The sequence below is a fragment of the Chrysochloris asiatica genome, unplaced genomic scaffold (genome assembly GCF_000296735.1).
Source record: "Chrysochloris asiatica unplaced genomic scaffold, ChrAsi1.0 scaffold00087, whole genome shotgun sequence".
Classification (NCBI taxonomy): Eukaryota; Metazoa; Chordata; class Mammalia; order Afrosoricida; family Chrysochloridae; genus Chrysochloris; species Chrysochloris asiatica.
In genome coordinates this window covers 10,370,994-10,388,253 of record NW_006408605.1, presented here as the reverse complement: position 1 = coordinate 10,388,253, position 17,260 = coordinate 10,370,994, and the positions used below count along the sequence as shown (strand labels likewise).

The 17,260-nt window shown below is 37.7% G+C and overlaps 1 protein-coding gene across 1 annotated transcript in view; it reads left to right on the top strand.

The window, feature by feature from the left end:
* Positions 1-621: 621 nt before the first annotated feature.
* The window catches only part of PFDN1 (prefoldin subunit 1), a 108,201-nt gene continuing 91,562 nt past the window's right edge, over positions 622-17,260 (top strand). The window contains exons 1-2 of the mRNA XM_006866145.1: positions 622-654; positions 4,224-4,390. Coding sequence (XP_006866207.1) covers positions 622-654; positions 4,224-4,390 — 200 coding nt within the window. The remainder of the gene's footprint in view (positions 655-4,223; positions 4,391-17,260) is intronic.

The following is a 17,260-nucleotide window of genomic DNA, read 5'->3' as shown; positions in this document are numbered from 1 at the left end:
CCGCTACCTTCATCTTCCCTCTGTTAACCTCCCTCTTGTTGTATATTGTCTGCCCCTATGAACATGTGTCTACCTTTTAGCCCGTGAATAATTTATCCCCACTCCTCACCCTATCATAGAATGTTTCTTTCATCAAGAAAACCTTGAGAATATGTATTTTTAAACAAACCTATTGGGTTTCTCTTGAGAACCTGTATCTAGTCTTCAGAGTAAGCAGCAGAAATCAGCTCTTTGAAAGAACGCTTCAAGCTTTCTAGATATTGGCATGCTTGAGGCTATGGACTGATTCTTACACATCCTTGTCAGCACAGGGATTAGCTGAAGGACAGAGCAACTGTAGGTTTGGCTTGATCTACATTTCAATTCAGCAGCACAAACTAAGCTATCTGTCAAATTATTTAAAACCATACAGGAAGTATGTGCGTTGCGCTGTGTCTGGAGAACGTGGAAAAGCAATTCACCTCTAATTACCCGTTTGGGAAGACAGACTCAGACAAAAACCTGACTCAAGCGCAAGCGCAGAAGGAAGGAGTATAAACCATTTTGTTTGGGAGGGGGCACTCTTTCCCCCGCCCCCTTTCCTGTTGTCTCCCACCGCGCAGGCGCAAAGAGCAAACCAAGATGGCAGCCCCCGTGGATCTGGAGTTGAAGAAGGTAAAAGAGGGTCTTAGGAGCGGATAGAGGCTTTTCTTTTGAAGCCGAGGGGACTGTGCAAACGAGTATTGTCTGAGGCCTGATTTCCACAGAAGAAGAGTGACTCTAGGGGACTTGGAAGTGGTTTCTTAGAATCCCAAGGCGGGATCGGGTGTTTTTAGGCTTGGATAGGGGATAAGGGGCTCTTGCTGGGTAGGAGTCAGTTCGGCTGGGTTTGTGGAGCGATCACTGGGTTGGTTGTTTCCTGATTTTGAGCTCCGGATCTATTTTGTTGCGCTAGGAGCCTTCAGGGACTCAGTTTCATCGTAAGATCCTAGGAGAGCGTTTCAAATTGGAGCTGGAGCTGTGGCGCTTGAAAATTCTGCCTCGTTTGCTTTGAAAAGCTCCAGTCCAACTTGTGTTTTTAGTCCATTTATTCTATTGTAATCCTTGAAAGGATGCAGTTTCTGAAGTTCAGAAAGTCAAGACATTTTCATACAAATATAGATTTGAGTACTTTGGCTCCTCGCCATTTTTAGAATTAAACCTAGCCAAACTCACAGTGGGGGAGTCCATTACGTTTCTTAGTGACCCTGTAGGAAGGAATAGAATTGCGCCCCTAGGGCTTCCGAGGTTGTAAACGATTGTGAGGTTGGCCCAGGATCGGACAGTGTTTCCTTCTGTTGTGCATAGGGTTGCTGTGAGTGGGTACCGACTGTCATTGGGACCAGAATCCAATATTCTTTACCTTATTTATCCCACACTTCTGGCCATCAGTTCTCCTCAAGAACCAACATCTTAAGACTGCCTTCTGGTCAGCTTTTACATAAGAAATAAAACAACTGAAATAGCGAAATAGCTTTTGCTCCTATTAATTGAAGCTACCCGCCCCTTGGAGAAATTTGTGTATGCACTGTATCTTGTTTGTTTTTTTTTTGTCATTATTGTCTTTAAATCTGTCAGTTTAGTACTTTTGAAGTGTGTTATCTAATGCTGTAATAACTTTAACAATATACTGACATCCTTAAACTGTATACAGGCCAATCAGGTAATAATTGAAATTTTAATTTCAGAACACTATATCAAATTATATAATCCAAACTTTTCTTTTCTGTTAAAAGTTCAAATTTAAGTCAGAATTTATTGAAAGAGCTAGCAATGGTGTATACGAGTGAATCGACTTCCCAATATTATTTACATTTACTGTTAAAAAGAAACAACAACAACAAAAACTGTATATGAACTTACCTTCTATATATTATTGCTAAGAAACATGTAGGCAGCAAATGTAAATGAAGACAATGTTGGACAGACTTAAATGACATGGTTCTGACAACTAACTCAATTAAAAAACAAAGCAAAAGCCATAAAAAAACTGATAAACTTGTTCAAAAGTTTTATCTTTTGAAGTTTATTCAAGATCTCTTTTTGTATGGAGACTGGTAGAAAATTTCAGGTGCCTTCCATTCCCCAAAATAAATCTTTTGAGAACTCACTAGTAGGTGAGAACACAGCCAGAATAAAAGTAGTAGCCTTTGCCATTTAGTGCAGTAATAAACATTACTAGTAAGGCCTAACATGGGAAAGTCATTCCAGGAACTACAACAGTAGCATCCAAGAACTGTGTTTACCTTTGAGTTAAGCAGGCATGTTGTTAGTGCTGTCAAGTCAGTTCCCACTCATAGTGAAGCTTTATAGGGCTTCCAAGGAACAGCTGGTAGGTTTGAACCATCAACCTTGTGTTTTACAGTTTAGTGCTTATACAACAGCACTGTCCTAGAAGTCCTAAGTAAACATGTTGCTGTTAAGTGCCGTTGAATCAGTTCTGACTCATTGCGACCCTGTATACTGTATAGGGTTTTCGAGGAGCAGCTGGTGGTTCACAGTCTTGTGGTTCACAGTCTAGTGCTGAACCTACAGCACCACACCAGGAGTCCTAAGTAAACATATAGGGTAAACAAGAGAGACAATGGAATGCATTGGTAGAAACCTGAATCATGATCTTCATGGTGGTGGTGGTGGTGGTGGTGGTGGTGGTGGTGATGTGCCGTGGAGTCGGAACCGACCCATAGCGACCCTGTACAGGGTTTCCCAGGCTGTAAATCTTTATGGAAGCAGAAAGCCTCATCTTTCTCCCACGGAACAGCTGGTAGTTTCCAACTGCTGACCCTGCGGTTCGCAGCCCAATTCATAACCACTATGCTACCATACACCCATAATAAGTAAAATTTTTATCCTGAATGCTTATTTTTTAAAATATTAATTTTCTGACTGAACCATAAGGTTGGCAATTCAAACCCATCTTGACTCCTCAAAAACCCTATGCAGGGTGTCTATGAGTTGGAACTGACTCAATGACATATATAAATAATGATAATCATAATTCTGATTAATACTGCAAGAGTAGAATGGAAGCTACCAGAAATAAGTGTCAGAAAACATGGATTTCAGTACCTGTCTTTCCACCTAATAGTTGTACAACCTGGTGCATATATCTTTTAACAAATATAGTTAATTTATAAATTGTGGCTGAAGAAACTGCTGTTCTTCACTCATAGGGTTATTGAGAGGAGTAAATGAGCTATTTAATACGTATTCTCAATATTACAGTGTGGGAAAATGCTTTGAAACTTATAAGTATAATACAAATGTAGTGAGTTGTTACATTTATGGTTCTTATTTTGAATCTCTTAGTTTTGTCCTCTATTTCATTTTATTACTCTTCGGGAACTAGCTACTTATTGGTTATTATTTAATTTGCCTTTCTTCTCCTTTAAATCACATCTTTTGAGGGTAGTGTAAATTCAGTATTTAGATAATGTTGTGATAATTTACAGTTACATTGACTTTTTTTTTTATGTTTTATCGTGAATTATGTGATTGTTTACATGGGAGAACATTAGTTTTACCTTCATTCTATTGTATATCGTTTCATTGCCATGGTTACAATCCCCTCCATGCATCAGCAACCAACCAAAGGGTATACCCTGCAAGCCTGCCCCACCCGGTCGTCAGCACACAGCCCCTCTCCCTCTCTGGATCTTAAGTCCCCAGCTGCTCCATCTCTCCATGTCATCTTCTCTGGCTCCATCTCAGGCATCCCTGCTTCTCTGGGTAGGGTCTCACTCTCTGCTCTTCTCTATTGATGGTCCTAGGGACCTCCGCTCCTAGACTGGAAAGTTAATCACTCCCCTCCTTGCTATAAAACGTCTACCTTTTACATTTCCAACCCTCACAATCAGTCTTGATAACAATTATTCACTGTTGTATCACAAGAGACCTATATGCATTTCATTTCATCAGCCCTGTCTAGACAGATTGGATATTACTCACTGGAGATTCTACCTTTCTCCATGCCTTCTGGATCTAGGTTCCCTCTTGAAAGCTTGTAAGCCAGTCACTTCTTGCCTTTGTAGCCCCCACCCCCATTTTGGGTAGCCACACCTTGATTTTTACTGATGTTTTTGCTTTGGTAAATTTTACAGCTTTGCCTAGGGTTAGCATGTTTTGTTTTTACGTATATTTAGATTTGACTTGAATGTTTCCTGTAAAATATTTTACCTACTAAATCAAGTACTTGTTTTTATTAGGCCTTTACAGAGCTTCAAGCCAAAGTTATTGACACTCAACAGAAGGTGAAGCTTGCAGACATACAGATTGAACAGCTAAACAGAACGAAAAAGCATGCACATCTTACAGATACAGAGATTATGACTTTGGTAGATGAGACTAACATGTATGAAGGTGTAGGAAGAATGTAAGTAAAATGTATCCTTATGAGGGTTATCTTGGTTGTCTGAATTAAATCATTGAAAAACTGTTCATTTTTAAACGTGGGTTAAAGTTAACAGAAGGAGCTTTAAAAAACATCTAGTCAAATGCTTTTTTCTTGTACAAATGAGAAACTGAACCCTAGATAGATTTAAGTGTTTAATTTTAGACTTTGAAGTACATTTCTTAAATGCTTCCTTGTTCTTCTCTGTGTGATGGGTGCTTAAGTATGTAGCTTCAGTGATAAAAATATGATTTGTCATGAGAAGATGTTTATAGTAAATTTGTGCCTGAAGATTTATTTAAATTTTAGGTTTAAACCTCCTTTACCCTGCCCAATTTATTGGAAGTCATACAAATCATAACTCTTTGTTCGTAAAATAAAAATAAAGATTAAATTGTTATATACACACATCTTTCTTAGTGCTATGCATGTTCTAAAGGCAACTTGTATATGAGAAATCTAGTACACTAATTTATCTTTTGTTTGTTCTGATTGTTATTATTTGATCAAACACCTCCATGTCACTTTTTTCTTTTTAAAAAAATTACCCTGGTGAGAAGCAATAGGTTGCTTCATATTCTCTAAGCAGTAAATAAGGAATGTAGAAGTCTTAAGTACAAGGTCACATTCCGTTATAATGAGCCGAAAGGGGAAGACTGGCCTTTTTTAAGTGGGGGAGGAATGGGAGGAGGGTTATTCTGGAATTTGGTTTTTGAGTATTACTTATTAAGTGGACCATCATTACTTCATGTTTGGAGATCTTTTCCTTGAAATGTAATTTGACCTCACTCTTAAGATGACTAGTTTTGTGACTGATTTGAAGAAACATAACATGTAAAATTTAGTAGTGCCTTTGGATGAGAAGTAGACCCTGCTGCTCATGACTAGTTTATCTGTGATGTCTTTCTGGAAAAGAGATAGATTATGATGAACCATTCCTCTGATTTGCTTTCTCAGAATAAACCTGCAAATAAATTTTATCTCTGGCATTCATATTTTCCATTTTAGTTTGTTTTAAGAAGAAGTGAATTTAGGACACACAAGAATTTGATTGAGAGCAAAATAGAAGCCTTTAATGTGTGTCCGTGTAGCATGAAGTGCATTGTTGGCATTCACTACAGGATAATTTTACCCTTAATGAGAATATCCTTAGATCTTAAAACAGAAATGCTAGCTTTTCTAGCATGCCTATTAACATGTTGCTCTTGGATTTCACTTCACTATACTACTAGTCTTTGCAGCAGCTAGAGTCCTTTTTTCCAAAATAGAAAACTTATTTCACTATGTTTGGCTTTTTGAGCTAAAAAAAAATAAAGAATAAAATAAAAATTACTTTTAATTAGAATAATTAGCTAAGCAGTTCTGCAGAAGTGATAAGGAGAGTTGTTTTCCTTACATATCGCCCAAAGTGCTACAGATAGGTTATATGCTACACAAAGAGTTTAAAGTTAAAAATTTGGGATATGAATTAGTTAATGGTAGAACAAGATGATTTCCAGAAGATTTATTTCATATAGATAAGTTTCAGAGAAATAAGTAGTTTTAAATGTTTGAGAAAATGGGGTTCCTTCATGGTTTCCAGTTTAGTTTTTCAATTCGGTGTCTGTGCTTTGTACAGCTCACTGTGAGTTTGATCCTACATTGTAGGGGCATGTAAGGTGAATAAGTTTGTTGTTTGGCTAGAGTGTTAGCGCTCTGGAGGAAGAAAAGACTTGCTGAGTATTAGTCTGGTCATGAGGACGTTTTCTTTCTTGATGCTAAACCTGAAATATCTATTTCTGAGTTTATAGTCTTGAGTAATCTTGGATATCATTGTGATTCACTTTAATTTCAGCTTTTACCTCTAATTTGTCTTTTCTTTTCCTTTTTGAATGTTATAACCTGGGAATTCTGAATGGAATATTAATATTAATTTTTCTCCAATTTTATTTTAAGACCACAGAAGATAAAAATCCCAGATTCTCTATTAGTATTTTAGAACCTGCAGTAGATTTTTGCAGTTGCTCTAATTTTGTTGTTGTTGTTAGGTGCCATTGAGTCAGTACCGACTCATAGCGACCTTATGCACAGCAGAACAAAACACTGCCCCATCCTGGGCCAACCTCACCACTGTTGCCATGCTTGAGTCCATTGATGCTGCCACCTGGCCAATCCATCTTGCTGGAGGTCTTCCTCTTTTTCTCTGATCCTCCACCTAACCAAACATGATATCTTTCTCCAGCGACTGTTCCCTCCTGACAATATGTCCAAAGTATGAGAGATGAAGTTTGGCCATCTTGGCCTCCAAGGAGCACTCTGACTGCACTTCTTCCAAAACGAATCTATTGGTTCTTTTGGCAGCCCATGGCACTTTCAATATTCTCCTCCAACACCATAACTCAAAAGCATCAATTCTTCTGTGGTCTTCCTTATTCACTGTCCAGCTTTCGCATGCATATGGGTTATTTAAAATACCATGGCTTGGGTCGGGTGCACCTTAGTCCTCAAGCTGACAGCTTTGCCCTTCAACACTTTAAAAATGTCTTGTGCAGCAGATTTGCCTAATGCAATACATCATTTGATTTCTTGACTGCTGCTTCCATGAGTGTTGATAATTGATCCAAGAAGATGAAGTCCTTGACAACTTCAATCTTCTCTCTGTTGATAAGAATGTTGTTTATTGGTCCAGTTGTGAGGATTTTGTTTTCTTTACATTGAGATGTAATCTATACCGAAGGTTGTGCTCTTGGATCTTCATTAGTAAATGTTTTAAGTCCTCTTCATTTTCAGCAAGCAAGGGTGTATCATCTGCATATCGCAGGTTGTTAATACTCTGATTTAGATCTCAGTATTTTATCTAGATGATTGCAGTAGCACCTCAGTTGGTCTTCTTGCCTTTTTTCCTTTTGTCCAAATCTATTCTTCGCATATCTGCCAGAATTGTTAATATCAACATCCTTCATAAAATCCTATGTTGAGTGTCTGCTACTGTTTAAAATCTATACTTGTTTGCTTAGTATTCATGTCCATTCATAATATGTTCTTAATTTACCCTTCTAGCCTCAATCAAGTTCCACCACTTTCTGTTCCCAGATTCAGGATGGCACCTAAGTTCCATCAATACTACTTCTTCTTTTAGTTATGGGCTATCTTTTGAGAAGGATTCTCAGGTCTCATCTGACTTTAAACATGCTTTAAATTGATTGGTTATCTCTGTACATGAGAGGGTAGATTAGCAGCATGTATGTAAGAACTTGTCATCCCTACTCTTAGAGTCCTGATGGAGTCCTGATATGGTGCTTTAGGGTAAGCTGGACTGCTAAACACCAGCCACTTCTAGGAAACCCTATACAGATCTCTATGAATCAGAATTTACTTGAAGGCACTTAACAACAACAACCCTCGCCATATCATATATAGCTTGCATAGTTATATCACATGCCAAATTTTTGTGCTTTCTTGCTTTTGTTCCTTCTGTCCTTTTAGGCTTGGGATATATATCCCTCTTTTTCTTGTGAAATGTTTATCTTTCAAGACTGCTTGGGTCTTTTTTTTCTCTGAAAATTTTTCCAGCATTAGGGCAGACTTACACTTATTTATCTTAGATCATGTACATATATTTACCTTTGTTTCCTCAGTTCCCAGCATAATATGTGGCACAAAATAGGTATTAAATAAATGTGTGTTGATTGAATTGAATCTGATTCTCTTGTCTAAGATACTGCATATTCGTTTTGTTTTTAAAAATGTTTGTTGTTGTTAAGTGCTGTCGTGTTGGTTCTGACTCCTAGCTACCCTGTATAGTGTTTCCAAGGAGTTTGAACTACCAACCTTGTAGTTAGTTGTCCTACAGCGCCACACCAGGACTCCTAAAAATGTTTGGTGGTGGTGGTGTCAAAGACTTAAGAATTAGAGTTTAGGTGTGGTGCTGTGCGCTGATGCATCAGACTGCAGAGTCATTTGAACTGCGAAGTCAGTGGTTCAAGCTCATCAGCTGTTCCTTGGAAACCCTATGCAGGGTTGCTATGGGTCAGAATCGACTCAACGGCACTTAACAACAACAATTCTATTCTAGTACATGTTCAGGAGTCTTGGTGTGCTGTAGGATAAGTACTGGGCCACGAGATTGGTTTGAACCTCAGGGTTGGGAGTTTAAACCCATCAGCTGCTCCTCGGAAACCCTATACAGGGTTACTATGTGTCAGACCAATTCTACAGCACTTAACAACAACAATAACAATACATGATCAAAATGAAATGATAAAAGTAATTTATGTTTTGGTCAGAAGCTAATGTCAAAAGAATTGTTTCTGACCAAAAATGTGCCCTTTGATCTATTAGGAATAATTCTTTATTAAAATGTTAAAACAATTTATATCTGAATATTAGTGCATAATTTGACCAATTCTAAATGCCAGTCAGTTGCAGATATGTTCAGTCAGAACTGACAGCACAGAAAAACTCAAGCCTTTAGAACTATACTGAGTGTAGTATGTGTAAACTTTAGAGAATAAAGACTATTTGGTACAGAAAAATACCAATGTAATTATCTGTTTTCCTTATTTCCATATTAGAATGGAAGTCATACTTTTTAGAGTATGTATTTAGTTTATCAAAAATCATTGCCAGCTCAGATGCCTTTCAACTCCTGAGGATAGAGATATTTGGTAGTGTTAAATATCTCCTACATGGCTGTTTTTGGTGTGAAACAAGGAAAGTCAAGATGCAGAATAAGAAATGATGAATCACTATATACTGTAAGGTTTGTGTTTTCATTGCTCAAAGTTGTAGTCCATCCAGCCGTTGGGCACATTGCCAGCACATTTTAGTTCTCTTACTTCATATTCTTTGGAGAGGCTGTTGTGTAGCCTGATAATACTACCACCGATTCCTAGTTTTGCTACTAGCTATTTGTGAACTGACCTCACCATACTGCTTTGGGAACTATGACGAAAGTTACAACTGTGGAATGATCTGTCTGAATATTTGGAAGTGTTTGTCTTTGCATCCTTCTAGCATGCAATGAAGGGGAGTATAGACACAGAGCTCAATTTATGTCAAGCCAATATTTCTTGTATCTTTTTTGTTTTGCATGAACCGTTACTAGTTTCTAATGGTTTGTGGGATTCGTCTTCCTTTTATTTTGCATAGTTATAGTCCTTCCAGTCTTTTTAGGTGTATCTCTATTATGAAAATTTTATTTGAAGGTGCACATAAATAGCATAAACCGTGCTAATGCTTGTAAAGACCCATCATTAGAATAAATCTCCAACTTATTTTTATTAACACTAGGTATGACCCTGACCCTAATCTAATGATGTTAGATTTATCATTCTATTATTTTAATGTCATTTTTTTCGGTTGAACACAACATAAATGACATTTGTTTTTTTCCAAAAAAGAAAAAAAAAATAGCTTTTTATTATTTTTACTATGGGAGGGCCTCGAGTATATTAGCCTTTGAGAAAATGATTAGTGCCTTTTAAAAATTTGAACCTAACTAAAAATAACTTTGTGCTATATTTAAGGTAATTTAGAGGTATGCCACCATTCTGTGGGTATTTTTTTACATTTAGGAACTAAGAATGAACAATGGTATAAATCTACCAACTAGGTAAGTGTCTAGCAATGCAAAAATTGCTGTTTGGGAGCGGTGTTGCTATTTCTACTTGTTGGAGTAATTTAATGTTTGATCCTCTATGGTTGAAAGCTCTAGAAGTGTAAAACTTAAGATAAATGTGGTACAGGTAGAAATTGCAACAGTAGGTATGTTCCTTATATGTAACATTTAATTTTTAAAAATCTAAATAGTTAAGCAGTTTTACTAACTAATTAGGTGTAGAAATCTTAACTCTTTATGACAGCTTGGTTAAAGTGTTTAGAATGTTCGTTTTGTTGTAGTTTGGATGTTGACCTGTAATTTGAGTCATGACATTTAGGAAAGCCAGGATGTAATATTTTGCAGTTTCCCTAAATTTAGCAACCATTTTACAATTTCATGTAACATGTCTTCCAGTCAATGTGTGGTAATTTTGAAGCTGAGGAAATAGTTGTATTATAGTTTATTCCTGACAGATTAGAAAATAAATACGACAGTTCTTAGTGTCATCATCATTAAGTGCCATTGAGTCGTTTTTGACTCATATTCATCCTGTATAGGGTTTCCCAGGAGTGACTGGTGCTTTTGAACTGCCGACTTTGCAGCCAAACCGGCTTTTTGATTCAGTGCTTATCCTACAGTGCCACACGAGGACTTCTCTTAGTGTAGTTAATATTATTAATAAATATTGTTGATAATGTAGAAGGATCGGTTAATATTGTTTTTCTTGCCTGAATTGAGTTTGGATATTTTATTTAGTGCTTACCACAGGAGAAAAAATATAAATGTGTAGATTACTTTTGGTGTGAAAGCCACAATGCAAACACAAATTTATGAACTTTTAAATACTCATTTTAAGGGCTTCTGTCTAGTTCAGAAGAGAAGTGAAGCAAAGATAGACAAAATAATTTTCAAAACTAAGACATCGTAAATGTTTTTTCCTTTGGAAAATTTTAAGGTTTTCTTTTAAAGGAAGAGTAGTTCTTTATCTTGAGCTGCATTTACTAATAGAACACGATCCACCCTTCTTGTGTTTTTATAAGAGCCATTTAAAGTCCTGGTTTCATTGCTCAGAGTTGTAAGGGAAAAAAGAAAACACCTTTTCTTGTTGTGCAAAGGAAAGTGACTTCAGTTTTATTGACACTTGAGTATGCATATAGCCCCAGATGGGCACACTTTCCTCTCCCACAGATGTGGTACTTTTGTGGAGAGGAGACTTTTGAGTAACAGTTTTAATTTCCTTAAGTTGTCAGTGATTTAAATACTTGATGTTCATATACTGCTGTCTTGAATGACATCATTGCTTTTATGCCCAGGAAGTTAACATTTGTTTAAGAGTGACATAGCTTTGCTTCTTCTGCAGAAGAGTGCTTTTTAATCATTCTTTCCCTCTTCCCCACCCTTGTCCCCCAGAAGCCAAACATTCTCACTGAAACCCAGGAAATTAATCTAAAAAAATGTGCTAATTAGAAGTCTATTGTAAACCAGGAAAAAGAAGTCTGTTATCTTTGAGTATAACCCTGCCGAAATCAAATTTTTTTTGATGACTCCATGTTGTAGAAATTATTTTAGCCTGGAACTTGTTCAACAAACCATAAATGTAATTTATTCATTTAGTTGCTTGGAGGACTTTGCTTCTTCATTTCCTGACATCTAAAGACCCGACTTGCCTTTAAAAAAAAACACTAACAAAGAATTAAACAAAATCTCTTTGTTGCTTAAAAGTAGCAATTACTTCAACACCACAACAGGATACTACAATTGGTGATAAGTAAGAATTCTTATTAACTGAGGGAAGGGTGAAAAGTACCATTTCCTTGCTGCTCTTATGTAAATAAAATAGCTGCAGTCTTAAGCTTTTTTTTTTTTTTTTTAACCATGTCATTGGGGCTTTATGTACTTTAAGTTACTGAACTCTAGCCGAAGTTCTCTGAAAAGCAAAACAGTCAATTTTAAGCTGTACCAAGAATTTTCTGATTTTAGCTGCCACTTATCTCATAGTGACAAATTTAGGAGCAACTTGCTACCTAATCTGTTTGAGACGAGAGGACTGAAATATTCATGTCAACGAACATAATCTGTTTAATGAAACGTCCAAAAAAGAGCTCAGAAAAATGGTGACCTGGTCAGTCCATATGTGTAAACACACTTGGTGGTGACTTACTAGTTATGAGTTATAAGTTATAAACTTATAAGTTTATAATACTTTATAAGGTTTATAAGGAATTGCTGTGAACTGCAAATATCCTTTACCCTGATGGAATTAATTAGGATTGTGTGTGTTAATTAGTGTCTGTGTTTTTGTGAAGAATGTATGCTCATTTTATTTTTAAGATTTCATGTTCGAATGGACACATGTCTAGGGGAATTTTAACTCTTTGTCCTGGCCAGGAACTTTTATTACCAACTTTTGTTCTGAGGAAGATCAATTACCTTGAAATGAACCAGCATACTTGGAAAATACTATTCCTTTGAATGGAACTTGAAATATTTTCATATCAAAACTTGTATAGCAGCAGGAGCCCAGTATTAAAAATGTATCTTTAAATAGATAAGAGCATGACTGCTCCAAGACCAGCCTTTTACATAGTTTGGCTCAGAGTAAAAAGATTTGGACCACAATATACATCATGTATATATGTGTGCCTGAGACATTTACATTTGTGCCAATGTATGTATTTCTGTTTTTGTACCAGGAACTTTTCTGTTCACTGTGCCCTTCAGTACTCATTGAATAGTAATTTGTTACTATCCATTTGTTATATTTTAACCTATTTGTAAAATGAAGATCACATCTTGGAAAATGTTGTAAAATAGCTCAGTGCTTAATGGGAATATGTAAGTGTGTTTTTGTTTGATGAGGTCAGAGTTGTTGTCCCCTCAAGTTGGTTCTGACTCATAGCATCCCTGTTTAGGGTTTCCAAGGAGTGGCTTGTTGAGTTTGAACTGATGACCTTGGGGTTCAGACTGACCTTGTGGTCCAGTGCTTTATCCTACAGGGCCACACCAATCAGTAAAAAGTGGTAAACATCAGAGATGGTTATTGAACAAAACAGTACCAAATGTTGTTGTTAAGTGCCATCAAGTTGGCTTTGACTCATAGAACCCCATATAGGGTTTCCAAGGAATGGTTGGTGGGTTTGAACCTCTGACCTTGTGGTTTATCAGCACTGTGCTTTTCTGAGAGTGCCACATCAGGACTCCAGAATGCCAAATAATGACCCAAAATAAGCATCATGTTCTATTGTGGCTTCCATTTATGGAGTAATAGTTTTAATTTACAAATTAAAAAAATAAACCAGAAAACCCCACTGCTAGCAAGTCATTTTTGACTTATGGTGGGGGTAGTAGTTTTGTGCTGTGGGATCTTATAGTGACTCTATATAGGGTTTCTGAGACTGCAAATCTTTGTGGGAGGACAACCTGTCTTTCTCCTGTGGAGTGACTGGTGGGGTTGAGTAACTGAGCTTGTGGTTAGCAGCCCAATGCCTAACTCACATTGTTGTTATGTGCTATTGAGTTGGTTCTAACTTATAGTGACCTTGTATAGGATTTCCAAGGCTGTAATTAAAAAAAAGTACTTCTCAGTGAATTGAGTGAAGGTTTACAGACAAGATCATCAGTTTCACATTAAACAAATCATACACTTTGTTTCATCTCAATGATTGCAATCCCCTCCATGCAACAATGGCTATCTCATGTCCTTCTGTGGTTCCTGTTTTTATTCCACCCTCCTTCCCATCTCTTTTCAACTTTGTTCTTAGGTAAATGTGCTGTTGTCCCCTCTATATACTTGTCTACTGCTTGTCTGAAAATTAGGCTATGACAGAGTTCCGTTCCAGACCTGAAGGGTAGCTAAGGATATAGTCTCAGGTTCTTCCAGTCTCTTCCTGACCAGTAAGACTTTTTCTGTTTTATTTTCTAATTTGAGTTTTGTTCTACATTTTCTCCCATTCTATCTGGGACCTTCTAATGTGATCCCTTTCAGAGCAGTTGGTAGTAGTAGCTGGGCACCCATCCATTCTTCTGGTCTCAGAGTCATGGAGACTGATGTTCACATGTTCCCTTTGGCCATTGAACTAATTGATATCAAGCATCTTCAGTTCTCACCACTCTTCTTTCTTCTGCATATGGAGAGAGTTGACCTTAGATCGCCGCTCAGATGCTACTCACCAAAGTAGGATGTAAAACATTATCTTTCTGGACTATGTTATGCCAGTTGACCATGGTGTTCTCTGAGCCCCCAGGCCCAGCAACACATTACCTAAAGATGTTTGATGATACCTAAGATGCTTTCATCATTTGGCAGGAGCTCTGGTAGTGTAGTGGTTACGAATTGGGCTGCGAACCACAAGGTCAGCAGTTTGGAACTACCAGCTGTTCCACAGGAGAAAGATGAGACTTTCTGCTCCCGTAAAGATTTACAGCCTCGGAAACCCTGTACAGGGTTGCTATGAATCGAAACCGACTCTGGCACATAACCACCATGTGCTCCACCACAAGGAGCTCCGCTAGCATAGTGGTTATGAGTCGGGCTGCTAATCTTACAGTCAGCAGTTCGAAACTACCATCTATTCTACGGGAGGAAAGATGAGGCTTTCTGCTCCTGTAAAGGTTTACAGCCTCAGAAACCCTGCACAGGTTTGCTATGAGTCAGAACCAACTCCACAGCACATAACCACCGTGCTCCACCATATGCATAGTTGAGTCTGCAGCAAAGGTAAAATACCCAAGTGCAAACCCTTATGTATTTGTGAGTATATGTCCACTCTTCTTCCCATACCCATTCAGACTGTGTATCTGTCCATGTATTTACCCGCAGGACATTGTTGTTCCAAGGTTGTGTATATAACAATATTTACCTTTATTCCCTTTAGCCCTTGCATACCTCATTGTTTTTGTTTTTCTTCTGCTAACCTCCCTCTTGTATATTGCTCTTCCTGTAACCTGAGTTAATGTGTCTGCTGTCTCAGGCTGTAAATCTTTGCAGAAGCAGAAAGCCTCACCTTTGTTCCATGAAGCACCTGGTGGTCTTAGTCCAGTGCTTATCCTCTGGAGCTACTGTACACCCTAACCCACATGTTTTTGTAGGTAAGTAGCATAGAGTCAGTTCTGATACATAGTGACCCTGTATAGGGTTTCTAAGGAGCAACTGGTGGCTTTGAACTGCTGACCTTGTGCTTAGTGGTCTAGTATTTATCTTACAGCACCACACCAGGACTCGCTAACTCATTTTTGTTGTTAAGTGCCATGAAGTTGGTTCTGATTCATAGTGACCCTGTATAGGGTTTCCAAGGAGCTAACCTTGGTGAGTTTAACTGCTGACCTTGTGGTTCAAATTGACCTTGTGGTCCAGTGTTTTATCCCACAGTGCCACACCAGGACTCCTCTAACTCAACATTGTTGTTGCTTTTAAGTGCCAGTGAGTCAGTTCCAACCCATAATGATCCTATATGGGGTTTCCAAAGAGCAGTTGGTGAGCTGGAACCACTGACCTTGTGGTTCAAACCGACTTTGCAGTCTAGCTTCTTAGCCGACAGCACCACACCAAGACTCCTTCTAATTCACATTGATTGAGTCTAACTCACATGTTGTTGTTAAGTGCCATTGAGTTGATTCTGACCCATAGTGACCCTGTATGGGGTTTTCAAGGAGCGGCTGGCAAGCTTGAACCACTGATCTTGTGGTTCAAACTGACTTAGCAGTTCAGCGTATTAGCCCCCAGGCACACCAGGACTTCCTAACTCACATATACTTATTTAAGTCTGCTGCCCTGGAGTTGAATCTGACTCATTCAATCTGTGTTTTGACATAGCATAGAATAGAAATGTACCATAGGCTTTTCAAGGTTGTAATTCTTTATGGAAGCAAACTACCATATCTTGCTCCTGCCAAGCAGTTGGTGGGTTTGAACTGCCAATTTTTCTGTTAGCAACTGAGCACTATAGTCACTGTACCACCAGGCTCGCTTGCATATAGGCAATATTTTCTAATTAGTGCAAATTAAACCTAGCAGTGTGAGTTACTCTTATAAAACTATTAACTCATCTAAGGACCGATTACATGGGATTGCATTCCTAAAAGGACCAGGGTTATCTAATAATTCAACAGATTTTCAGTCCTCATCTTGATCGATCTGTCAGTAGCATTTAGTTCAATTGATTATTTCTATGTGAAGCACTTTCTTCTTTTGGCTTCCAGGATACTACCTCTTGGTTTTTCTCCCACTTCATTGGCCATTTCTACTCAGTTTCATTTTCTTTTCCATTTTTAAATACGAGAATGACCTTGGGTTCAGCCCTTGGATTATCTTTTTCTTTTCTTTTCTTTTTTTTTTTAATGATGTCTTGTCTCTATTCAGTCGCTTTGTGATTCATCCAGGATTATCTCTCTAAATGTAATTTTTTTTTTTTTTTAAGGTTTTTATTGTGGATTGAGTGAAAGTTTACAGGGCACATCATCAGTTTCACATTCAACCATTCATATGACTTGTTTCATTACATTGATTATAATCCCCTCCATACATCATCAGTTAACAGTGTTTCTATCCTCTTCAGCTTTTTTTTTTTTTTTTGGGGGGGGGTCTAAATGTAATTTTATATGCTAACAACTCTTTAAGATTTTTGTCTTTAGCATAGACCTTGTCCCTGAATTCCAAACGTCTATATCAAACTGCCTAGTCGTTGTTTGCATTACCATTTTATGATCTCCTTTTTGTTACTGTTAAGTGCCATTGGTCAGTTCCTGTGTACAACAGTACTAAACACTGCCCAGTTCTGTACAATCTTCACAGTCCTTGCTGTGTTTAAACCCATTGTTGCAGCCACTCTGCCCATCAGACAGCTTAATGGAGAGTCTTCGTCTTTTTTACTGACCATCTGCTTTACTAGCATGTTGTCCTTCTCCAGGAACAAGTGTCTCCTGATTATATGTACAAAGTACATGAGACAAAATTTCACCCTCCTCAATTCTAAGAAGGATTCTGACTGTACTGTTTCCAAGACAGATTTGTTCTTCTAGCAGTCCATGATATAGTCAGTATTCTTAGCCAAAACTATAGTCCAAAGGCATCCGTTTTTCTTTAGTATTCCTTCTTCATTGTCCAGCGTTGCATGCATATGAAGTGATTAAAATTATTATGGCTTGGATCAGGTGCACTTTAGTCTTTAAAGGGACATCTTTGCTTTTTTTCTTATATGTTTTATTGTGAATTATATGATAGTTTACATGGGAGAACATTAGTTTTACATTCATTCTATCGTATATCGTCTCAT